This window comes from Corvus moneduloides, chromosome 8, assembly GCF_009650955.1.
Source record: "Corvus moneduloides isolate bCorMon1 chromosome 8, bCorMon1.pri, whole genome shotgun sequence".
Lineage (NCBI taxonomy): Eukaryota > Metazoa > Chordata > Aves > Passeriformes > Corvidae > Corvus > Corvus moneduloides.
Window position 1 is genome coordinate 32,669,750 of NC_045483.1, and position 26,398 is coordinate 32,696,147.

The 26,398-nt window shown below is 40.3% G+C and overlaps 1 protein-coding gene across 3 annotated transcripts in view; it reads left to right on the forward strand.

Annotated features, from left to right (window-relative positions):
• TET1 (tet methylcytosine dioxygenase 1) overlaps positions 1-17,784 on the forward strand; it is a 63,693-nt gene extending 45,909 nt beyond the window's left edge. The window contains exons 6-11 of one of the 3 annotated variants that reach the window (XM_032115496.1): positions 1,575-1,783; positions 2,659-2,809; positions 5,320-5,409; positions 5,846-5,983; positions 11,273-11,612; positions 13,925-15,066. In XM_032115496.1, coding sequence (XP_031971387.1) covers positions 1,575-1,783; positions 2,659-2,809; positions 5,320-5,409; positions 5,846-5,983; positions 11,273-11,612; positions 13,925-15,066 — 2,070 coding nt within the window. Of the gene's footprint in view, positions 1-1,574; positions 1,784-2,658; positions 2,810-5,319; positions 5,410-5,845; positions 5,984-9,736; positions 11,613-13,924 lie in introns of those variants that run through there. The other 2 variants (XM_032115495.1, XM_032115497.1) reach the window with 2 other exon arrangements.
• The last annotated feature ends 8,614 nt before the right edge of the window (positions 17,785-26,398 follow it).

Sequence of the window (26,398 nt, forward strand, 5' to 3'; positions counted from 1 at the left end):
TTTCGTTATAAAACATACTGAACATGTTGGGGAGTTACAACCAAGACTCCTTTTGAGGAATGGTCTATCAGAGGCATTTACTCGTATTCTCATTAAGCTTAAGGCTCATTGTAAGAGTGTGTGATTAACTTTAGAAGGGCCATACTTTCTCTCTTGACACAAATTAACTTCAAGTTTGCTTCTTCCTGCTCAGCCTGCACAGATGCTCTTTTCAACTGTTCATCTGTTGCAAACCTTTTCATTTGCAGATGAATTGCAAGTGTGCTTTGGTCCCTGCTTTTAGTGAGTCAAAATGATTTAGATATTCAGAGGTGATCAGACTAGGGGGTCACATATGAGTGACAGATGCACATCTGGCAGCAAAGCAGTTTTGACATCAGTCCAATAGGGAATCTGCCTGAATGCTCAGATATTTGGAGGTATTCAAAGAGCAAGTGAACTGTTGCCTTCCTGCTTTTATGGTCCGTGCCCAGTGCTGTTGTCTGTTATATGTGGGAGCTCTGCTGATGGAGAGGGTGCTGGATGAAGGCCGGGTTGAGCGGCTGCATGCCCAGAGCAAGTGGGTTTTGACGGAGCTGGCACAGAGGTCTGCAGTGCAGGGGCTTGTGCACACACAGCAAGAGCCACATAGGTCCCCAGCCTATGTGTGATAAGGCTGAGGAGGATGGAGCCTCTGCTGCCTCAGAGAGCAGTCAACACTGGAGCGTTGACACCTTTGGAGGCTTTGTGCAGGCTGTGCTGGTTAAAACATGTTGGATGAATAAATAAACCTGGTTTTCAAAGACTGTGTTCTAGTATTACTTAGCTTTAATGCATTTTTGGTGGCCTTAAATGCCACTCTGTTTCAGATTGTGGCAAAAACGTAAATATGTGGGAGTAGGACTATAATTTTTTCCCATTTTTTTTCAGTGGTGTACTGTACTGTCCCATACTGGTTAGCTTGTGTGTGAGGAATAAGGTTTACAAGATTCTGTGTTCTGTGTCATACAGGTTAGTAAAAACGTCAGCATTCTAAGAACTTTAATGTAGGTAGTCTAGGGATATGTTCTGAAAAATCCCATTGCTTCCCTCACTAAGAACAGTCTGTTCCATCATTTTCTTCTCATTTTTCTTTGCGAGGTGGGAACCATCTTAGGTACTGATCTGTAACGCTAGTAGCTGCCCTAGCGCATGCCTAGGTGTGCTTTTGGAGTGTGTTTTCACATACCTGCCTTCTGGAGTGTTTGGCACTACATTTTCTGTTGTATTTTCAAAGTAACGTTAGGTTCTCAGGGGATCTGTTGTCTTTCTAGAGGTTATTTTCCTTGTAGTGCATCTTCTTTATTATTTGTGTACAACACTTTGAATATTGCTCCTCCTGTAAAATGTACTGCTATTTCTGCTGCAGGCAAAAAAGCAACACAAAATCATGTTCTACACCAGAGATTAGTGTGTGACGCTGTCCCAGTCCTGCTTGCAGATTGACACTCTCTGGGCAGCATTTCTTGCTTTTCCAGCCTTACTTGTCCCAGAGAAGAGCAGCTCATTAGGTGATGCCTGTGCTTGGCAAAGAATAATCCAAGTGATTCTTCCAGGTGATCCGAAGAAGTAGCGATGAGGAGAAGTTGCTGTGCTTGGTCCGTCAGCGTGCGGGACACCACTGCCAGACTGCTGTGATCGTGATCCTGATCCTGGCCTGGGAGGGGATCCCCCACCTCCTGGCAGACACGCTGTACAAGGAGCTGACACAGAGCCTGCGCAAGTATGGCTGTCCCACGAGCCGGCGCTGCGCCCTCAACGAAGAGTGAGTCCCTGCCCTAGGAGCCCTTGAGTGCTCTTGAGAGCTCAGTAGTTCAACTCGTGCATCTAAAATTCCAAACCACCGGGTGTCATTTTGGTATCACACCTCATTCCAGGCTCTTTCTAGAGGAAAGGCTCTCAGTGGGAGTTGTACGTGCCATGCCCAAGGCGAGGGGTGGCGAGGACCCACTCTCCTGGCTCTGTGCACACAACATGGCCAGTGTGCCCTGTGCACACACAGCTGTGCTAAAAGAGCTGCCAAGAAGGAGGTTTGTGACTTTGTAAAGTAGACGTGAGGTTGAACACTCAAGACTAGGATCTTCCTCTCTATGCCTCTGAGAGGAATTTAGTTTAATTGGTTAGAGAATATATTGCAACTGCAGTGATGCCTGTGTGCCGATTTCTGTGTAGCCCACATTCAACAGACTCTGAGCTGTATGGGGACCTAAATCTAATGCTTGTGTTCTTAAAAGGTCTACCCAAAAAGTCAGATCAATTTGGAGTTAATGGTGGTGTTGCACTTAAGACAGGAGCTATTGGATTTGGGGTAAGCTTTAGTAGCAGGGCTGTTCTTGGTTGAAAATGTTATCCAACTGAAGAAGTCAAAATGAAAGCATGGGTGTATTTATATAGCTATAACTGAGTGTTTATATTTCTGTCCCAAAATTGCGTGTTGGGGAAATTGAGACTGTGCAGAAAAGTCAGCCCTCTACACATGAGTATTTTCTTAATAGAAAATACCTGGTTAAGCCATGAATTTCACAAATTTCTTTTGTTTATGCTCTGTATTATAAAAGAAATAGCAGTGACCTAAAAAACCCCCCAGACCCAAGAGCTGTGTTGCCAGCTGACCTGATGTGTCTTTATTTCCTTTTGTAGTCGTACTTGTGCATGTCAAGGACTTGACCCAGAAACTTGTGGAGCATCATTCTCATTTGGCTGTTCGTGGAGTATGTATTTCAATGGCTGTAAGTTTGCCAGGAGTAAAAACCCCAGGAAATTTAGGCTTCTCACTGATGACCCTAAACAAGTAAGATTTATTTATTTTTTTTTCCTCAAAATGCCTTTTCTGATGATTTTCAGAACTAGACATTCTCCACCCCTTCTCTCTCCCACATGTATGTGTAACTTACCATAAACTCACACCCAACGAAGTTTTTGTAATTGTAGTATTTAGAGTAAAAGACACTGAGATTTCATTCAATGGAATAATTACTATGTATTTAAATACCATAAAATTATTCTTAATGCTTTTTTGCATGCATATTTAGCTCACTGTGTAACTCTGTGAAATGCTAATTCTTTGTAAGTAAAGGCCCTTTTTCTAAGGGCCAAGCCTGTAGCTCAGGGATTCAGGCCTTTTGCCTTGGCACAGAAAATATTGTGCCTTGGGGTTGCACTGCTTTCCCACTGCTGTAGGACCAGCTGACAGCCTGGGCTCCCCTCTGTCACCAAGGATAAACAGGGTTTTCTGTGGACAGCATGTTTTTGAAATAGTTTTGAAGGAATGAATACACTAAAATGTGATGCAGTGAAATGATACTGTAATTGCTGCTTATGAGTGTTAGTGATGCCGTACAGCTGAGGTACTACAGAAAATAGTGATGGATTAGGTGAAGTAACAAACCTCAAAAAAAAAATCCAACCACATTAGTTTTTTTGCATTGAAAATATTTTCATGAAGAAGTAATAAAGGTGTTGTAAGCTGGTAACCACTGCCTGGTGAACAGATAATTCTCAGCGTGACTCCAAAGTGCCTTTTGTTCTGACTGTAGGTGTCTGTAACCCCACTTCCCTATGGAGCTCCTATATAAAAGTACCACATCTTTCCTAGCACAGCTGACATATTTTGAGGCACTCCGGTACCAGGTTCTCCGTTGGGGTTACCCTGCCAGTAATCTTCTTATGTACACACAGTTTGAAACATCCATTGTTTCTTGAAAGAGAGATGTCACTTGATTCACTGTAGGTAAATATTTCTCCCAGCTCCTGAGTTTTTGTCCTAAAAACAGTTTATGAAGTATTTCTCATGCACATGTGTGTGAATGCAAGCCCTCAGTCTTCTCTGAGCTGTGTGGAGTCCACTTGCACTGTGGGTATTCACAAACCTCATTAGGGCCTGAGGTGGGTGCTTCTGCCTCAGCACAACAGAGCACATGCTGCCCTTCTGCCCTCCTCACTGAACACCTGCCTGAGGCACGACAGGCCAAAACCAGCTCTGCTTGTCTCAAGAGGGAATTTGTTTTGTAAACTTTCAGTTTATAGCAAAATGTATTTATTGGGCATTCTTTCATTTTAGGGATCCCATTCCTTCTCTGTCCTCTGCTACTCCCTGTGTGTTCTCCCCCTGTATAATGCTATGCATGGAACATTCTGTGCATGCATTTTCTCTGTAGGTTTCTGGTGCTGAGTGAGATGAGGCAAAGGGTGTAATATACTGAGGAAAGAATGGTTTCTAAGATACATACCCTCCTGGTAGGATTGATAATTAAGGATACATTACCCTTCAATGCAGTTCAGAAAACCTTGTGGTAGCCATTTACAGCTGATAAACTGGGTTTAGTAAGAGTTAAAAATACAGTATGATCTTGTAATGTAACATCACATTGAAAAAAGTGAAGTCTCCTGGTGTTTATGTATGTTAGTGTTTACTGTGTGGTGTTAAGTGGGTTTGAGGTTTTTTTAAATAAAATGAAGCAAGCTGTTATTTTTTGCCACTATACACTATGAGAAACTGAAGCTGCAGTTGTCTCTCAAAGCCTGGTCCTTGGAGGAAAAGAAATTAGGGAGTCTGTCGCTGCCCTCTGCTTTCCCAGTTGGTTGGTGATTTTCCTGAAAAAGCAAAAACTTAGGATAAGAATTTAGGGATTGTTTCTACAAATAAGAGCTTAAATATGATGCTGCCATAGAAGCCCCCCTAGCTAATTCTGTATTTATATGGCTTAGCCTAAGGAAGGGAATATTATTTCTGAATCTAGTAGTTATTTCCATTAAGCCCTGAGTTTTGCCCCTCCAAAGAACAAAATAGTTAAAAAATGTTCCTGTTAGAAGTTCTGCTGCAATATGAGAAAAGTACCTGAGAGAAGACCTAAGAGCTGAAGTTAAATGTTATTAGGAGTTTCTGATATGGTGTGTCAGCATAGGCTAAGGCCCCCATAAGCAAAACACTAACAGAAGACCTGGGCTTCCATCCCCACTCAGCTTGAGGCATGATTTTTCTCCTCTGGATGTTACTTCTGTGTTTTTGAGTGCAACATACCTCACTCCTTGACTGTGTATGGAAAATAATGCAGAAATTAGTTCCTGTGTGCTGGGTTCCTTTGACCTAGCAGGTATCCTCTATTGTTATTTGGCTGATTTCTGTTTAACAGTTTTGGTTTAGTCATGCAAAAGTAGACATTTATGGTTAGTGACAAAGGGCAGCAGAACAGAAGTCAGTTTAATAAAATATGAGATAGAAGCTGACCTACTGGGCATCTCTAAACTGGCTGAGATTCTTTTAAAGCAAACTGCAGCACCAAATGTTGCCTTTCCCTGCAGGAGGAACTTCTTGAAAATAATTTGCAAACGTTAGCTACTGATGTGGCTCCGGTTTATAAGAAGCTTGCTCCAGAAGCTTTCCAGAACCAGGTAGGTCTGAGACATCCAGCTCTGAACAGCAGCGCAGTTTCAATCCAAAAAGCAGCCCCCGAGTATGTTCCTGGGTGGAGCTGCAGCCTTTGCCAGGGCCGTGAATCCCAGTGCATTTGGCAAGTTTCCATATGCTGCACCACTTTACTTGAACTGGTGGTTGAGCAGCACCCTGAGCTGGGCATATGTGAAAAATGCTTAGAGATAATACTGTAAATAAAATGTTTTTACTACCCAAGACATTTTGCTTGTGGCTGACTTGATTATCTCATTAGCATCCAGCCATAAATATTACATGTTTCATAGGAAAATATATCATTTTGAATCAGTGAGTCTGTCTGGCTGCCTTGATTCTGTCACAAAGCTGCCTGGTGCCTTGTGGGGTTGCAAACCCATGCTTTCAGTCCCGAGTATGTGCAGTTTATTTTCCTTTCAGGTGGAAAATGAGCACATGGGCCCTGACTGCCGGCTGGGCTCCAAGGACGGTCGGCCCTTCTCTGGTGTCACTGCATGCATTGATTTCTGTGCCCACGCCCACAAGGACACACACAACATGCACAATGGGAGCACTGTGGTATGTATGCAGCATCTTCTCATTTCTGCTGTTCACTGGGATTACTGAGAGTTTTAAAGTGCTGCTTGTGGGTTCATTTGCATAAAGGTTTTGAAGTTATTTCAAAATTAACTGCATGTTGCTATTTATCAATGCCCATGTTATTTGCGTATATTTATTACTGTCTACAGAGGACATGAGTTCATCTTATTGCAGAACAGATCAAAAAAGGGATGGGATTGATCCTTCCTACAAAATACCTCCATTCTGTAAAGACACTCAGCTCTTTGGAGAGGCCTGGCCAGGGGGCAGATAAGTTATTCCTGTGAGAGGGTTGATGGTAAAGGCAAATAATTGTCTAACCAAGGAGCTGTACAGACCTCTGTAGAGGAAGAGCTAAAGCAAACTAATTCATTACGAACTTAGATCACCCAGGCTCATCAAATTCACTCTTTCTTCCACTGGGCACTTACTAGGCTTCATGTTAATGTAGTTACAGGTCAGAAAGTAGACAGTATGAAATCTTGGTGGAGCCAGGTGACTATTATGGTCTTTAAATCTCAGTATGAAAGAAAAACCCACAGATTGGTTGGTGTAGCTGCTGTATGAAATATCTTGATGGATTGCCAGTGAGAAAACTGGTTGGGAATTACTCAGCTGAGTGATCTCCTAGAAATTAAGACCATAGTGTTGAAGAAAGACAAGCTCAAAGGAGAAAAGGTAAAACTGGCAGTGTTCTTTGAGCAGTTGGAGCACTGCAGTGCTCAAAATAGCGAGGATGACTTCTTGTAGAGCAGTGCAGGTAACAAGAGTAACTTCTGTATCAAAGGATGTCTATCACAAATTGAATTGTTGTGTTGTTGTGATTCAATAAAATGTTGCATTTACACCTATAGTTAACATTGAGCATTTGTATGTGACAGTAATGAAATGACTGGTACAGTTGTTTGGTGTTAATTGCGTGCTTGTAAGGTGAGCAAATGTCCATTCCTTTAAAGTATGGAAGCAGGTTTGGGAATCCACCAGGAATGCCAGTCCTCCACAGACTATTATTTTTGCTTAGTGTTGGAAGTATACATTGCAAAATTGCTTCTGAAGCGTAGGAATTCAATGCCCTTAAAGACTCTAAACTTGAAAATGAGACCTCCTTGTCAGACAAACGGCACAATATGCTTTTTGATGAAATTTAGTTTAGATGTTCTGAGAAGAGTAGTTTAAGTGCTCCATTACCTCTTAAATTAAAGACGAAATGAAATGGCAGCTGAGTCTGCTACTCATTTTGCCATATTGGATCCCAGGAAAGTTCTAAGTTATGGCCAGAAGCACCTGGAGGGACAATTAAACCTTTTTTGAGGAATGTATTGGGGAATAGTTCTACAACTGCATTTATCTGTAATCACCTGATGTTATTTCAGCTTCACATTATCCTTGCTGGTGTTGATACTTTATGGATTGTATGTGGTGTGTTTGCAAGTAATTCCAAGTCTCAGAAGCATGGAATATTACAGCTCGTGGAAGGTTGTTGTACATATGGACCATTATGTATCACTTTCTACCAAGTTCTGCCAAATTTTGTTGGTTTTTCAGAACATGACCAAATGATTATAGCTGCTGAAAACTATGCCTTGGAATCTGGTTTTCATGGGTAGCTCACTCACAAATAAATACTGCGTACCTGTGTTCTCTTTATTTAGATAGGATTTCTTTAGTATTCTTGCAGCAAGGGGCTATTTGTAAATAGAAAATAGCTGTAAGTATCAACACTTGAGTTTAGCTACTTGAACTGGGACATATATTGTGCAAACAGAGAAATGTGAGAAGTTCCCTCTGCTAACCTGTGAGCTCCCAGAGGTTCCTGTGCTGTACCTGTGTCACCTGTCTGATGGCACAGCCTGGGGGACATGAAGTGGGCAAAAGGAAAATATGTTTGGGGTTCCCGTCTCTGGTTCTGACCTACACACACCTGTTCAGGATAGATCAGGCCAACAGAACAACATAGTTTGTCTCGGTTGCAAAGGAAAAGCAAAGAGGTTTGTATGTGTAATGGTGGGCAAGGCTGCAGCAGCACCTGAGTCCCAGTGGCACCCGCTCTGTCTCCAGCTGCACAGGGAGGGGGTGGGTAGGAAACCTAATTCCATCTTTCAGGTTTAGAAAGGCTGTTTGACTGCTCTGCTGAAACTTGAATGTAAAACATCTGTTATTACAACACAGTGGAAAAGGCTCCATCATTTCTACATGTGAGGTTCAAGAGGACACAGACAGATCAAAGAGACCCAGAATAACACAGTGGAAGCTGTCTGGCTACAGATGGATGTCTGGAGGGAATTACATTGAGTTCCTGGTGCATTTTAAGTTTAAAAGAAGGGAATAATAATGAAGTTTCATAAACATGCAGTTTTTACCATGACATCACTTAATCCAGAATAGGTAATGGGTTTGATCACCAAGCACACTGGAAACCTAAACAAACCATTTGGCCAACATTTCTTTGGCCTTTGAGCATCCTGGATGATTTAGCTGCATGTTCTGAAAAAAACAGAGTATCAGGATATGCAGCTTCACACTGTAAATGGCCTTTAACAGACTTGGTGGTTTTCTCATGTTTGCTTCATTTTGGTCAGTTTGCAACAGTGTCAGTATCAATAGAAAATACTGCTTTTCACTTCTCAGCAGTGGCTTCTAAGTTCCTTAATGTAATATTTTGCACAGATTTGAATATTGGAGGGGTTTTTTAAAGCAGATATTTCTCATTTGGTGAGATTTTACACCTTTAACTGTAAGGTTTTAGCTTATCTGTACAGCCTTTATGGCTGGTTTTCCCATATCATTAATTTTCAGTTATCTGTTTGCCATTGCATCCTCAATTTTATGTTAAAATATTTTAAGGGGGCACTGACTGTGAAAGTATACATGTGTTAAAATTGGTGTTGTGGTATTTGGGCTGTAGATGTACTGGTCTTCAGGTCTGGATACAATTTTGGATATACATTAAATTCTTAATACATAATCTAACTCAGTATTTAATATATGGTGTTTGCTGGAGTTGGCAGTACTTTCACCATAGTTCTGTCAATATACTACCACCCTCAAAACAGTTCTTCATTTTTCTTGTTCCAGAAAGTGTTGGCTTTTGCATGGAAATTTATAACTGTAAATTGGATAAGGGTTTCAATTTTCAAAATAATAAATATTGTGGATTTAATCTTCAAGACGTTTTTCTCATTAGTGCATGGGCCAGGCTGGACATAGTATTCTAAAAGACCATTGCCCAGTTTCTGATGAAAACAAGTGGGAGCCAGGCCCCTCCATGCTGACTTCATTACTGCTTTTGTTTATAATTTAGAAGGGGAGAAGTGCACTGGGCTTTCTGAGAACATCAGTCATATATAATCATGCTCTCTTATATGTCTGACCCTCTCTCACCCTTCATGAATAATTTGGCATCTGCTGACCAGTTTCAAACAGATTTCACTGAACATGGCAGAAACTGAATTGTCTTTGGAGATTTTTTTAACCTCTTGTTGTGAGTTGTGAAGTGTCACTGTTGAGTGAGGGGAGCCGGATCCAGGGAGGAGGTAGCAGGGTCCTTGCAGCCATGGCCCCGAGCCTCAGGCAGGCCCTGCTTCTGCTGGCTGGTGCCCAGCAGAGGTGGGAGCAGGGATCACTGCTGGGCCTGGGTGTGTGGGAGTGCGGGGATGGAGAAGCCCACAGGAAGTAAGGTGCCAATCGCTGCTCACGGAACAACTTGTTGTTTTTTCTAAATCTCCCTCATAGTGCAGAGGCTGCCCAGATGAGGTGAGTACGCATGGAGCCGGCACCTCAGTGAGCGCTACAAAGCAGCTGCTAAATGCCTTAGAGCCCCCTCTCCATCCCTTCCAACTGCCTCCTGAAAAGCTCTTCCTTGTCTCTGCCCCTCAGATTTCCTCCTTTTGCTGCTCTGCAACTGCTAAGCTTTGCATAGAGCTACTGATAAAGTCCTAGCCACCAACTTTTTGGTTCAGGATTTTTAGTTTGTGGTTCTGTAATTTTATTTTTCTAGAAATAATTGTGTGGCGCCTTTATGCAAAACCTGTGCTGTAAAATAAAAAATGTTTGGGTTTTCTTCACTCCCTAAATAATATTCTCCTCCTCTGGAATGTTAGGCATGGTGACAAGATTCTGGGAAATTGGATTGACTGTTCATGATAGGCATCATATTCAGCCTACACACTGCTGGAGTGATACATTTCCATTTAGGGAGCACCATCTCATCCTTGGATGGTGCTCCCATTGCTTTATGTGTGTAGTTAGTAACTCCTGCGAAATAGCTGCTTACCTAAGCCATGATACTGATGTATGGCTTTCTAGCCATGTAGCAGTCCCTTGGGAATATAAGTGACAAAACTACAGAAGGGTGAATGTTTGTACACGTGCTCAGGCACACAGAGCTGTTGCCATCCCTTGGGAATGACACCAGGGATTATAGTGCCAGTGTTAGTGCTGCTTTCAAGGGGAAGGGTTGGTAAGAGCTGGAACTCAAGGAGTACTGGAAATGTTCAGCACTTATAATGATGCTAAGAAAATGATTGCAATAAGTTGGAATATTTATTCACATTTCTGATGTGTGCTCATCAAACTGGATATAACCAGCACTCTCCTCTGGGCTCCAAGATCTCACAACACAGAATAACAGGAAGTAGGGCAGTAGCCTAGGAGAACATTTCCTGGGTCTTGTGAGTTAATTACAGCGGGGTGTTAAGAAAGTGTTGAGAGAGGGAGGGAGTTAGAGCTGAGATTTGCGAAAAATAGAGAGTGGTATGAGTGATTGTTTGTGCTGGTTTGGTTTTTTTTTTCATTTGCCAGCCAAAACAAAAACAAAAACCAATTCCAAATCATAGAACAAATTCCAGATCGTAGACACTTGTTGTTTAATGCAAAAATAATTTTTTGTATTTTGTAATCCTTAAAAATTAATCTGAACATCAAAGATACATTTATGTATTAAAAGAAAATAATCTGAGTGCTTAGGAACTTGCAGTATGTTTACAGCTGAGATTATTTACCAAGGTTGGCATATATTTGTAGATACTGTAAGCTGAGCCAAAATTTCACTTTCCCATCCAAGACACGTGCCTTGATCTTGAAGTACTAATAGTTTTTCTGTGTCATTGTAGATCAAACAAGTATTTGTCAGATGTTTGCATTTGAAAGCCCTATAGCATTGTGGCCATAGAATACAAGTAAGCAGTGAAGCCTAGGATGACTGCCTGAGTCGCTACGTAACTTGTGGTTTGTGTGTGGTTTATTTGTAACTGATTCTGCTCATGCCAGGTCTGTACGTTAACGAAGGAAGATAACCGGAGAGTGGGGGTGATTCCAAGCGATGAACAGCTCCATGTGTTGCCTCTTTACAAAATCTCACAAACAGATGAGTTTGGCACTGAAGAGGGCCTGGAAGCCAAGATAAAAGCCGGAGCCATACAGGTGCTCACAGCGTTCCCCAGAGAAGTGCGAATGTTGGCTGAGCCTCTCAGAGCTACCAAGAAGAAGAAACCAGACACAAGGAGGACCCCGACTGAAAAGCAGCCATTAATAGATAAAAAATATTCAACACCAGTAAAACTGAAAACTGAAGCCCCAGAAAATCTTGGCAACACTTTGCATTGTTTAGGTGAGTGATGCTTATGAAATTCTGACAGTTGGTTCTGGTTCTGTGTTCTGATACACATCTGATGGGAGGGAAAAGCTCCTTTAAAATAAACTACTTGTATATTCTGCATTTTAAGGGCTAATGAACAAGTCACTGTAGCCAGTGTTGTCTCTTGGTGCAGAAAAGAATACAGGTGATTACCCAAAAATAGTTTGTTGGTGTGTCAATGCCTGTGAAGTATTTCCAAGTTCCCTTATTCTAATAAATAATGGCAGTTTGACCATCCTGAAAGAACATTGTTGGAATGTTTACCTAAATAAGCAACTTGAATTTCTGTCACTTTAAAGTACAAGAACTGTGTTCTCCACTTCCTATGGCAGATAATGGCTTTCTCAGAATCTGAGCTGTGATAATTTCCTATCAATGGCACGGACGCTGCTGCACAGCAAGAGATTTGCAAAATCTCCCAGGTTTTATCAAATGACAGTGCAAATTGTCCCTTGCAGGACTGTTAACAAGGAGCAGGGCAATGGAGTCTGTCAGCAGCAGGTGCCAGGGAGGCCGTGTTTTTTCCTCTGCCACAGCCCCCCGTCTGGGCAGTACAGAGCTGTGTCTGGGCCGAGGTGTGCGGAGGCACTGCTGGTCTACACTGTGGTACCCGGTGTCAGATCTTGGGTCAGGCCTCCACAGGGTAGGACTTATTGGATGGGACTGGGCAGTAATGAGAAGTAGAAAAGAAGGAAGAGGTGGAAGAAGCCATGGATGAAGAAGCCATGGACTTAAAATCTCTGATTACCACGTGAAAGATGAAATTGAAGCACAGCCTGTTAGGAAGAGAGGAAAATTAGCCCATCTGCTGTAATTTTGAATTTTATTTCATGAGAGACATCCAGACCTATGTAGCAGATTTAAGGGGAGGAATAACAGGTAAACATATTTCAAAGAATGTCTGCATTTTGGGGGGGGATAACATTTAAAAAACAAAAATCCATTTGCTACACTTTCGTAATTGAGTGCTGTGGGTTGTTAAAACTTATTTTCACACTGTGGGTCTCTCTTCTGAGGTGATGGAGAACGCAATTCTCAAATGCTGTGTTTAAAATCTTTAGGGCAAAGGCCTTGCTCTGGGGTAGGGGCTGTTAATGTCATTAAATGCTTTGTGTTTTATTTCATAGAATGGGTTTTTAAAGAGTTGGATGTGGCCTCCTCATGTCCCCGTACAGCTTTCAGTTTTTGCATACTAACTATTGTGCCTGTCATTATATCATTTTGAATTTTTTGCATTCCTATTGGAGGAATGTTTTTAATTCGTCACTGATTTATAAATTACTAGGAGACAGAGAAGAAGAAAGAATAGTGCTCCTACACTGTGTAAAAACAACCATTCTGTGTATTTATGGAATAAAGAACACTGACAGAGACAGTCTTTTACGAGAGTAAGCAAGGGCTCTCTGGGGGGTGCCCGTCTGCTGGCAAAACACATGTGAAGCCATTGCAGAGCATGATGCAAAGCCCATCATAGTCGATGGAATTCTTTCCCACTGCTCCCATGGACTCTGGGCTGAACCTACCCATGATGAGAATCAGTCATGTGAGGAGCGTGTTCCCCAACCAAGCCCAGCAGTAGGCAGCCATGGCTAGAAATTGATAGGGAACTGACAGAAATTGAACAAGGATGTCTGCACAGAGATCTGAAATAATGAAGCAATTAGATGGAAAGATGGAAGAAAGCCAAATCACATGACTCAAAATTCATTTTGTAAGGATGGATTTACCTGGAGCATGTTGCCACATGCTTTTTTTTTAAAGACAATTTCTGAGCCAGTATTGGAATGCATGAATCATTGTAATTCAGTAACTGTTTTTGCTGTGATGGACAAGATCCATAAACAAGCTCTTTCCCTTTGATCATAATGTGGGGTTAAGGCAGGTCAGAATTTTGACTGATTTCACAGGCTGAATTTCAGACTGAATTTCATCAACTATGTAAAAACTGAAGGCCAGCAGTCAGCTGCTGGCAAGCATTTCTGTAGGACTGGGCTGTGTGAATTGGGATTCAGTGGTTATTTCATTTTATCTGTTTATTTTCTTCATCCCTCTGTGAAATACCTTTCCATTTTATACACCAGCAGCCTGACTGGAAATGGTTAAGGTGTTAATTGAGCAAGGTTATTTTAGATATATGTATACATACATAGAGATATTCCTAAAAAGCTAAAAATCACCATTTTGAAAAATCTGTACTCAGTGTGCATTTTTCATGTTAGAAAGCAAGTAAGAGAGGTATTTTATAGATTGAGAAGTACTTACACTTTGGTGTGCATTTCTTCTAGGGAACAAAACAGATGCTTTAAAACCTGGAATAAAAATGGAGACTTCCAACCACCTTTATGCCATGAAACATACTTCAAACACTACTAAAAATTGCTCTTTATTGAAACAGTACACGACTTCCTCCCCCTTTAAGGTGGATAGTTTACATCCCTATCCGTCTCTCGCACATAAGCCTGGCCTAACTGCAGTGACTAATATTCAACAAGATTTTTCAGTTCCCTACGGGTATTTTGAATGCAGTACCAAGCAACCTCATGTGACACCTTATGTTAATTGCAAGAACTTTGATGTGTCAGTCAAAGACTATACTGGAATTCTGCTGAACGATAAGGTGAATGGTGTGCCACCGATTCTTCCCGAGGTCACTGCTCCAGGCCTCCCAGCCCACAAAGAGCCCCTGCCCACTATACTTGAACATCAGCCAGACAAACAGAATTGTCAACTTCAGTTGGACAATTCTCCTTTCTCAGAGGTGATCAGCTCTTGTGACTCATCAGTACCGCTAAGCTCTTCAGCAAAGGATGCCATCATAAATGAAGCTGACTCTTCCCATGGGTGCCCAGGGGAAAAGGGCAGCTCCCATCAAGGACAAATGTGTGACTTTGACTGTGTTGACGAAAAGCAAAACAGTGCACTGGGACAGCCGGCTGATTCTGAAGAAAAGGCTGAGGAATTGTGGTCAGACAGTGAGCACAATTTTTTGGATGATGACATTGGTGGGGTTGCTGTGGCACCTTCTCATGGTTCTATCTTAATTGAATGTGCAAGACGTGAACTCCATGCTACCACACCAATTAAAAAGCCCAACCGCAATCATCCCACAAGAATTTCTTTAGTTTTTTACCAACACAAAAATTTAAATGAGCCAAAACATGGTTTAGCGATGTGGGAAGCAAAGATGGCTGAAAGGGCGAAAGAAAAAGAAAAAGAAGCAGAACGATTAGGAACAGAGAATCCTGAACTGAACTCTAGCAACAGGAAAGCAAAGCAGCCAAGTGAAAACAGAGGTATTTTTTATGAAGACAACGAGTTCAACCAAATTCCATCCCGCAGAGCATTAACAGTAACCAAGGATAACGTAATCACAGTATCTTCGTACGCCCTGACAAGAGTGGCAGGGCCCTACAACCATTGGGCGTAGGTGTCGGTGTGGTGTGCCCCTCCTGGTGCAGTTACATGGTGTTTCTTTAAGGTGCTGTTAAAGAACAAGTCTCGCGTCGTTTACTATTTGCTCATCTCAACCATTTTAAGGCTGAGGTAAAAACAAAAAAAAAGGGGGGGATTTCTTCTTAAACTGTGACTTTAACATTTGGTGGTGCTCAAGCACATTTTAAGCAAAAAAAAATTCTATAGTTTTAATACATTCTAAAAAAGATTTTGTTTAGGTTATTAACCTTGATTGAATCATTCAGTTTATTACCTTTAGGAATTTATATTTTGGTGCTTTAAATCGTCTGTTTACTACAAAAATCATTTATAGGGATTTTAACAGGTTCACGTTTTATGGTGTTAAATCAAGTTATACAGTTATAGCTCTACACAGCTCTTGGTGCTTAACCACATCAAACAGTAAAAAATAAATAAGCTGAATTATTACTTCATGGTGCCATTGCTTTAACAACTTCCAACCATTGCTATATAGTCCAAATTACACATAAATCTTTTAGAAAACCAATGAATTTTATTCTTTAGATTTGTCAGTAGAATGAAGTTATTGGTAATGATGGCTGGAAGTTGTTTCTAAGCTGTAAATATATATTTTAAAAGCACTTTCTATTTTTAAAATTAACTTGAAATAGTATAGTATAAGGATCATATTGTCTAAGGTTTGTGCATACTCTACAGAAGAAATGATTTTATTCTTGCTGTGTAGAGTTCCATGGTGTTACAGCTGCAGGATGTATGCTGATAGCATATGTGGTTGTTTTTAACTTGCCCTTTTTCATTGAAGATTTTATGTTGCATATAAACAAACAGTTATGGATTATAGAAACTTTTATTCTTTTTCAAGAGAGTGTACAAACGTGAAATGAGGAGATGCCTGGTCAATACATGTGTTGCTACTGGGAGTTATGAATATTATCTGGGTTTTTTTAAAGGCAGCATTTGTTATGGTTTCTTTGAGCAGTAAGTGCATCAGTCTCATTTGTTTGCAGCGTTCTAAGTTAACATGGCAACCAAATGTTCCTAATGCCTCAGGGGTAGGATTGTTTTGGGATAAAAAAATACCCCCTAGAGCTGCCTTATTCTATTCTGATAAAAAAAATAATTTGGGAAAAATACAAAGGAAGTGTTGGAAAACTATCAAATTTCTAATATTTAGCAGCAAATTTTTTGTTAAGAATAACCTATCTGTAATATTCACCAACTTTCTGAGTTCAGTTTTTTTACAAAAATGTTTTGTAAATTTTTGAAGCAATTTATACATTTCACATGGAAAGGGTTGTATCCTTCCTTGAAATTTATGTTCTTCATTTCTCTTGAGAAAGTGACATCATGAAACGAGTATTTGCTAAACCAGAGGGAAAACAGACACTCCATTGCTTTTAAATACTGTAGCATCCCACTCTTCTTTCTGATTCTCCTCTCCTATGTATTTCTTGTTTAAACTTATTTATTTAAACAAATGACCAAATGACAACGTTAGCTAAGGACTGACCTCATCCTGCAACTTCTTCCATGCGAGCCAGTTGGAGCCCGGAGGAGCACTGACGCCAGGACTCCCTGAGGTCCAAGCACTGCAGGATCAGGCCCACACACAAAGCTCTCCCCTCCTTCTGCCTCGGCGCCCGCCCCGGCTGGGGAACCTGTAGGTAGAATGAAGTCACTTTTCCAGTGTGAAAACATACTAATAATATACTTGATAATATTATACTGTAGTGGTGCTGTATAGAGGAATATGAACTATCTGGATCTGCTTTATTTAAAGACAAGGTGCTTTTTCCTTGAGAAGCTGAAGTGCAAGAACTCTATTTACAGTTTTGGTACGAAAAGTACATCAATGGTGTTTTAAATACATAGTGCTAGTCAGGACCTTGGTGCTACAAATCCTTTGGTGCGGCTGTAGATCCATGAGACTGTTCTCCTGTAGCCACGTGAAGCGTTTGCAGGAGCCAGGTCTGAAGTAGCAATCACTATGTCATGATCTTGGGTTCAGTTCTGCAGATTCCTGTTCAAATTAACAAAGCTATTGATGGCAGAGGATGGAGGAATTGAACCAGTTCTTTGTATCTTACCTATTTTAACTAAGACTTGTAAAAACTGGGTATGCTGCAAATTTTAGTTCAAATCTTAATATTAAATAGAGGATATGAAGGGATTGTAAATAATGATAAAACAGAACCAATATTATGCCATTGTTTTGTACCAGCAGTTTTATGCTTATTGACTATGTAATATACAGTATACATCAAATCATTATGGTATTTTGTGTGCCTTAGATTTCCATTTTAAAACTTGTATATTTTTGGTGAGCTGAAGATTACTAGGAATTGCAGCTGTTCATACAGTCAGTAGTACTGTACATTCCTTAGCTGTTCCAGTCATGTATTTGTCCCACACCATGTACAGATTTGTTTATTGGTTTCACTGATAGCCCTGACAGCTTCAGTTTCTGAAATGCTGTAATTCAGCACTCCCATGTGATAAATTTTCTACACAAAATTAGTAAGTTACAGAGCCATCTCTTTACCTTTTAAAATGTTCATACCATTAAAGTGGATAATTTTTACTTGAATCATCTCCTACAAATGCCTGTATTTTACTTATTGGAAACTTCAGATAAAAATGTTCCATTGAAAAACCAGCAGCTTCCCTCTTAGAAGTGAGGCACTGAAAGGTGGATCTAAAAGGATCCCTTCAAACAGGTAGCCCAGGTCTACTTTTTCTTGAAATGGCAATTCTAACAAAGAAATGCATATCTTAACATAATTAATACTATTAACTGATAGGTGCTAAACTCACAGTTACTACTTCATTAATTTTACTTACATGAGAGAAATATACCATCTGTACAATAACATATCACCCACGGTGCTCTTTCCCTGGCTGTCTATCACCTAAACTGCTTTTTCAATGTGTCCTACTAGGCAGGTTGCCCACTTCTACTTCCTGCTGGACACGTAGTGGGTTGTGATTTGAGAAGCTGATCCTTTCTATTGCTGTACTGCAGTATAGAAAATGCAACTATTTACTGGTTTTACAACTCTGTGCTATTTCTTGTAACACTTCAGAATATTTATCAGTCTTGTAGACAAATTGTGTTGTTTTCAGTAAGGTTATAATTTTATAACAGTATTTATCTCTTAAAATCTTCAACTCTGTGGGTCTGTTCTTTCCTTTGCCGCCCACACAACCACTTGTAATTTGCTCTTATGTTTTAACCCAAGTCCTTCTTGGGTAGCCAGACCAGGAGCTGGATCTAAAATTAAGGTAGCTGGCTAGGTCAGACTTGCACATTTTACTTGGTTTCCGTCAGGTGGCACAAAGTTCTGGGTGAAAAACCAGCACATGGATTCAGGTGTGGGCTGGCAGCGGGGTGTGCTTGTCTTTGGATCATTTTTTACAGTATACCAGCAAAAACTGTCATGATTCAACACAGGACACCTCTGACTTCCCAGAAGAAATGTGTCTCATCCCTTTGTCCATTGGGTCCAGTACTATGACTCCACCTCCGCTATGGAGGGGAGGAGCAGGCCTTGTTGCAGGACCAGTTCTGTTTGATTCCCTGTGGCAGTTGCTGCAGTTGTATCCAGTTAAACAGTGAATTTACTGATTTTTCACATGCTAGTGTATTGCAGGAAATAGAAAGAAATATTTCTATAAATACTTCAGTCACAAGATCTAAGAAGTTTTATAAATACTTACAGCTTCCAACTTATAACAGTTGTATTCAGATTTTTTAAGGACTTTATAGGCTAACTTTTACTTAAGAATCTTAACTGCTGGTGAAAGTCCTTGTCTTACCTATGACAGTGCTTCTCTAGATGTAGAACAGGAAATAACTACTATTTTGAGGAACATTTTATGTTAAGCATGGGTAAACGACAAGTTGTCTAGTACTTAAGATTCTTTCTAACATACAACTGCATGGGGGCTTTTAAAAGACCTTTTTAATTTCATTGCAATATTAACTCAATTTGGTGGATTAAATTTGGGTCCTGTTCACACTGCTGCAGCCCTGCTGACTGCAAAGTGCTCATTTACCAAGTTTTCCTGCAATTTCCGTATTTAATTGGATGGATATGGACAACAGTTGACCAATGTCTGTGCCAACTCAGACGTCAGTCTTGCTCTTTCACTTCCCATGCAACTTCTCTAATGTTGAAATTAACTCCCATTTATCAAGCAGCCATCAGCTTTGTAATACATTTTTATATATGGTTGTTTTCTTTTCCATAGAAATCCTGTAATTTCTAGGCTATCAGAAGGAAATAGCTGTGCTCTCAGATACACAAAAAACTCAATTGCACAGGCACTTCCATGCTTTGTGTATGTTAACACCAGTTACATTCAGGCAGTGTGGGACAAACTCTTTCAGGCTTATTGTGGTCACTAAAATTCAGGTTAGGGTCTTTGTGATGTCTACTCATAAAATTGTGTTTTATTTCTTGTGTGAAAGCTGTCTGCCAAGCTGTGACGATCTGATCTTAAATAGCAATTAGAGAGGAGGAACAGTCCAATCACATTTGAGAATTCCTGCTTTTTCAGGTCTTGATCTGACTTGCAGGAGGAAGTGTGGAGGGAGTATCTTTCTATTGATTATTGTGACACCACGGTACTGCACTGCAATGGCTGTGTCACAGCACTGCTCTAACCAGTAAGATGTTTCATTGTGGGTATTATGTACAAATTCACCTCTTTCCGCAGTTCCTCCACAGACAAAAATCTCTCCTTTGGTCTCTGCCTGCAGATACTGGTTTAAAAAAAAAAAGGTTGGAGAGAGTTAGTCTCTCTTGACCCTTTCTTGATCTGTGTAGACAAAAAAGGTAGCAAGCACTGCTGTCATCACCAGCCTGCTGCCCCTTCCCACCATCAAGATAGAGAATATAGAAAGCTGATGGGATGCTGGTTGGACTTGATGGTCTTCAAGGTCCTTTCCAACCTTAATGATTCTCTGCACAGCATAAGTAAATCACAGGCAAAGTTGGTTTTTGAGTCAACCTATGTACATGTAATTGCTGTGATACTTCTTTATACAAACACTTCTTTTGGTCCATCTGACTTTAAATTCAGTAGCTTATTTTATTTTGTTTGTGACACACTTATATTCTCCTTGAATCTAAAACAGAGTGCCCAGTGTCAAAAGTCTAGAGGACGTGGCTACTTACTCTAACAGTTCAGGAAGTGGTTTTAGTCTGTTCTGAGATTACCTGATGTTTAGTCAGTGTTCACAAGTTGTCTATGTGCTGCTTTAGGATGTTGCTACAAAATTACTTAAAGGAAAGAGTTTTACATTTGAGGTTTCCTGAATGACCAAGGATTTCTAATAGTAGAACCTGATCAGGCACCAGGATACATACGGATAACTTCTTCTAAGGAGTAGTTGAAAATACGCTGTGTTTATTACTTCCCTGTTAAAACTTTTTTGGTTCTTTTAGAATAGGCAAAACTTTTTGTTTAATACTGGCACATACTTGACTAAATTATGAAGACTTAGTTCTACATGATGCTGTGTTGTCTCCCTGAAAAACACTTAATATGGCTAGTGTTGATTAGTAGATACCACTTTCTACTCTGTACAGGTGACATTGGATACTCGCCACCTTTCTCACTCCATGGTCTTTCTGGATCATCAGCTTTGGTTAGCAGTTAGTGCTGGCTCACTTTCTCACCTGCTGCTGAATGCTTTCAATGCTTGTAACTACTCCAAAGTTTTTCCCTTTGCAGATCTGCTTCAGCACTTGGCATCAGCAGCACAGCTGTCAGCCTGCCCACGAGTCCCCCTGCACGCTGCCCTGCTTTGTATGAAAATCAGCCATCTTCATCTCAGGAATGTCATATGAAGCTATTCTCCTTGGGACTCTCCCCCTAAAATCCATGTCTTTGTCATCTGGAACAGACTACCCGGAGAAGCTGTGGCTGCCCCATCCCTGTAAGTGTCCCAGGCCAGGCTGGACAGGGCTTGAAGCAACCTGGTATAGTGGAAGGTGTCCCTGCCCATGGCAGGGGGTTGGAACGCGGTGAGCTTTAAGGTCCCTTCCAACCCAAGCCAGTCTGTGATTCCATGATCTTACATTCTATATGTTACAGTTCTAGTGCTTTTACTTCATGTTTTTTCATACAGAGCCTAGAATATTACAATTGGGATTTTTAAAAATTCCAATAGAGAGGGACAATTCATAATCTGTCAAAATCACTGTTTTCTTACTTTTTTTAATCAAATAATCAATTTTCCAGTTACTTTTCAGATTTTTTGATGTAGTTTTGACAATCTGTTCTTGTATCTGCAAGTAGCCAAACAAAAGAGACTTTGCAAAACTGATCACCCCCTGAGAAGAAAAAGTCATCCCTTGTCAGAGTACAGGATTTTATGTTGGTAGCATCTCTGTGGAATGGCCTCTTGTCTTTTGAGTCACTCTTAACAGCTCTGCTCAGTTCCTGGCATAAGACAGCTGCTGCAGCCCCTGCACGATTGCAAGAGGAGGAGCAATCAATCATGTTTCTTTATGTTTTCTGGTTAGATCAGTCACAGTCTTTGTAAGATATCCAAGTATTATATAAGTTAAATGCCTGAACTAACACAGGACTGCTTGGAAAAAAGATGTTCTTCCTCTGTGGCAAAAAATGGAATTGAAGGAGCTTGAGAAGAAAATAATTAAGTAGTTACTGCCTTTTATTAAAGGGTATTGAGGTATCAGCATCACTGTTTCTTCATGTCTTTCTGAGACATAAAGACTTCAGGATTCTTTTTCCAATCCAGTTCCCCAGTTCATCATCCCAACAATTGCTCATGGTGTTTAACCATGAGCTAGCTTCAGTTTTAAAAGATGCAAGATGCTTCTTGATGCTGTATCCCTAATTCTTCCAGACAGTGTATTTTCCTTTCTTTTTCTACTGGGCCATTATATATGGCATTTTTCCACATGCACTTCTATTCAAATGCTAGAATCTTCCAACAGCATACTTGCAGTGAATGCAAGACTGGGGTGCTAAATAACATGAAGGTGACTTGCTTTGGTGTGAGTGATTAACGGTGCTTTTTTCAACACTTTGCACACCTTACACACATTCCTCACAAAGTCACAGAACACAGGTGTACACCTCAAAAACTATGTATGTAGGGAGGACAGGTTTGGCACTTAAACTACAGTTGCCGGTTACAGCAGATGAACTGTGTTCCAAAGAAGTGCTGTTGCAGTGGAGCAAGGGAACTGCTAGTTTTGATGTTCAGTAGTGCAGTTGTTGCCACAGAATGTTTTAATGCTGTCGTGGAAAGTTTTGTGACCTGATCAATATTTTTACATGTATATCTGTATTTTTATTATATTGTAATGGAAAAGGGTCTAGGGTTTGAGAGTTGTCTTAAAGTAAGAATGGAGGCCCTGATTCTCATTTATACTACTGTCCTTTGCATTGCATTGAAAGGATAAAGGGCCCTTAAATGGATGTTACTTTAGCTTACATCCTTCGGAGTATCCCATCACACTGATCAGAGTATAAAAGGACACTAGTATAAATCAAAACAGTTACCAAATGACTGATTTGTACAATCCTGAAATTAATTTCATGGTATCCCTACTGTGCACATACTGGCCAGTAACATCCAGATTGTTCTTAGTTTAGAAATACAGGTTGAAAAGAGACTTGCTTGGGTTTTATCAGGTTTTAAATATTTGCTTATATTGGCTGTCCTTTGCCCAACACGGTCCACAAAGACAATGTGGTAAAAGATTTGTACCTCTTGGTAATGGCCAGCCCAGAAATCTCTCAAAATTGTCAAAAATGCTATTTTTAAGCTTTGGTAGTTTTTCTTAAAATACTTGCTACCCTTTATCATAACTTGGATCCCTTTTACTTGATGATATAGAATGGGGTTGTGACAATCTACTGAACTCCCTTCTGTCCTGACTTCACACCCAGCAGAGTGCGCAGTGTTGCATGCTGTTGTCACACTCCGGTGAGTTTGGGGACATAAAGCTAAAAGCCAACACTTTCTGCCTTCCCTGACTGTGGTGCTACTTGCCAGGGAAAACCCTGGCATTGTTCTGCATGCCTGAGTCCTGCAGAGCTCCCCTTGCTGCCCCTGGAAGTTTATGTAAACAACAGCCCCACTACATTGCAGTTAAGCAATGCAATGCAAACTTCTTGTTAAAAAAAAACGTTTGAGGAAAAGGAAAGATACTTTCCTTCTTAAATTTTTACACTGCAGTGATACTGCAGAGCCTAATGAGAACAGATTTTGTGCCAATTTTGCGAATGCCTGTCTAATCCATGCAACTCAAAAGGCAGCAGCTGGACTTCATGAAGCTCTTGTCCTTTAAATGAAAGAATAATTTTAGTCAAGAAGAACAAATGGGCTATCCCAGTACTGCTAAAAGAAAGCCAGTTCTAACCAATGCAAACATTCATACATTTCAGTCTTTACCAGTGAATTATTCTATGATAATTTGTTCAGTTTGCAAGAGACAGCTCTTCATAATGTGACAATATCATGCCAGGTCACAAGTACTGATCCAAATTTGCTATCATTAAGAACATAAATATGTAAGGACACACTGTACTGAAATGCTATGGCTAGTGAATTCCTTCCTGCCTTGGGAAGATAAAAGATTAACAATATGCCAGAGCAAAAGAAAAAAGTCATGGTTTTTTTTCCTTCTCTCTTTCTTCTTTTCTCTCTTTCTTTCTTTCCCTGGGATGCATTTGATATTTATTTTTCAACTTTGAATTTGAGGTTTTATTCCCAGTTACCAACCTATTGTATTGAAATCTGGAACATAAAATTAACATTTTTAAGCAAAAGATTATGTACAGGGAGAAAAAAATCAGAAAGAAAAAGCACTTCATTATGTCACAGTATTTACAGGAGAAAGTGTAAAAATCATTTCTTTTCTGAAAAAAAAAAATTTGGGGCCTGATTCTTTCCTAGTATAACTGAGCATAGCTCCCTGAGGCTGGTGGAGCTGGGCAGAGTTATGCTAGCTGAGAAACTGAACCTTAAAATCTTCTTTGCAGACAAGGGAACCCTTACCAGCAGTACTTGAAGACTTGTGAGTTGTGACTGCATGTTACTTGAAAGATCTAATTAAGCTATGTTTTTTGGTGCAAGCAGTTGTTGTACATGATTTCATGTTTATGTAGCAAGATGCATTGAAATGTTGATACTAGTATTCAAACATACATGTAAAAATTGTCGTTGTGGAAATTGTCTGTTCTGTTCTATTTTTCTTGTGTGTCTCATCTGTTTAGAACGTAAACTTTCTTTTTTTTTTTTTGTCCTAACTGAATAAGGCTAAATGAATACTGTAATTGAAAATATATTTTAAATCTTGTCATGAGTTTTTAAAAAGACTATTACAAATTGTATCATTCCTGATTACACAGAACTTTGTGGGTGGTTTTAAATAAATTTTATACTTCTATTTTGCACTTAGTCGTCTAATTTTTCTTTCCTGCTCTTAGCACTAATAACCACTATCATGTGTAGAAATGTATTTGTTAATTATCAATAGGACTACAGGGGCTTCACCCAAAACATCAGCAGGTTTCTGCACTGGAAAGGGACAGGCATAAATCCAGTCCCTGTTCTCAGTCTGCCTCTGTTTCAGGCTGTCCCCAGGTCAAGAGAAGTAAGAGAAGCAGCCAGAAAAGCTGAGCTTCATTTTCTGACTAAAAAGGACAAAACAGCTTGTGAACACGTCTGCACAGTGTCTTTTTGCTACCTGTCTGGCAGAGCAAGCTTATGGGAATCATTTACTGTGGCATGCTGGAAATATTTCAGGTTTTATTTGCTGCAAATCAGAGGGTATGGTTGGGGTTTTTTTCTCAAAACTGACCTCAGCCATTAGCCTGCTTTACTGACATTGTAGTGCACAACAACAATACTAAACAGAATCCATGTTGTTTAGATCTGAAGGAGGAATGCAACTCTGCTCATACTTGCGCCTTCTCCAGTAAGTACAGCAGCAAAATAATAAGCAAAAATAATCTTGCAGGTAACTGAAATCTCCTAGAAAGCAGAAAAATGCTGCTATCCTCTGGCTTCACTAATGCCCTGGAAAGAAACTACGTCGTGTGATATGGTACATCTGATTCCTGGGAGATGGATGTGGTCATCCAGCAGGGAGGCCTTGACCCTCCTATGTAAGCTGCTGCTCTTTTAGAGGATAATCCCTACTGGGGTTTTATAGCAACATCTCCCAAGGTGCCCCAGGCCCTCTCTGAACTGTACTATTTTCTTCAACAGAATCACACATTCCAGGGTTCAATATTAGAGTCAGGAACCCCTCACCACAGGTGTCTTAAGAAAGCATATGGATTTTGAAAGGTGCTTCAAGACTTGGACCAGACCCAAAAACATCATTACTGAGGAAGAGCTATCAATGAGGAACATTTCCCAGGTCCTTTGAATATACTGCTAGCCACCTGCATATTGCCTGCCCCTGGCATTCCCACTGGCAGTGTGATCCCAAACAGAGCTGTATTTCCTCATACATGATGAAGCACGTTACATAGAGGGGTTTTAAAGCATAGCTGCACCTCTACCTTATGGGAACAAAACCAAACCAGATTCACCTGCCCTGGTGTCCCTGTTGCCAAAAATGGGGTTACCACCTGGAGATGGCATTAGTGCTTTTTCTATATCCTGAATTTCTTATATACATTATGCAAGGTAATAGAATATTGATGTAGTACAGTTGGTTGCTTTTAAATTCTTAATCCTTAGATTGCAATGCCTACTAAAATGGTGTTAATTGTTAACAATTGATTAAGCTGCAAAATAAGCTTTTTTGCTGGTACTACAGTTAAAAGTTTCCTGTAGTACTCCTATACTGCTAAAGATCGTAGAATGCTAAGATTTGCTGTTCAACAATGCTAATGTTGATTACTGCTGTTGATAATGAATGTTTAACACAGAGTATTAGTTTACATTCAGAAGGGTATTCATCAAAATATTGGACTTTCTGTGCACTGTGTATATCAGAACAAGCGACATACTCTAATGTCATTTAAACACAAGCAAGGTAATGCTTTAATTAGTGTTTTGGTTCAAGAAGCAGCCTAGGTAGTCTAAAATAAAATACCAGTAATCCCTATCTGTGCTTTTAATCTTAGACAAACTGAAGAAATATGTAAAATGTGGAAATTTAAACACAGCCATTTCAGTAAACATTGGCTTGAGCACAATTCCCAAGATAGGCCTCCAATTCCATGTCCAGTCTGTTTACTTCTGGGTACTCTTTTGCTTGTGTGATATATACCACTAATACAAAATCCTTACATTCTTAGCACTTGATTTCTTGAAAATGTCC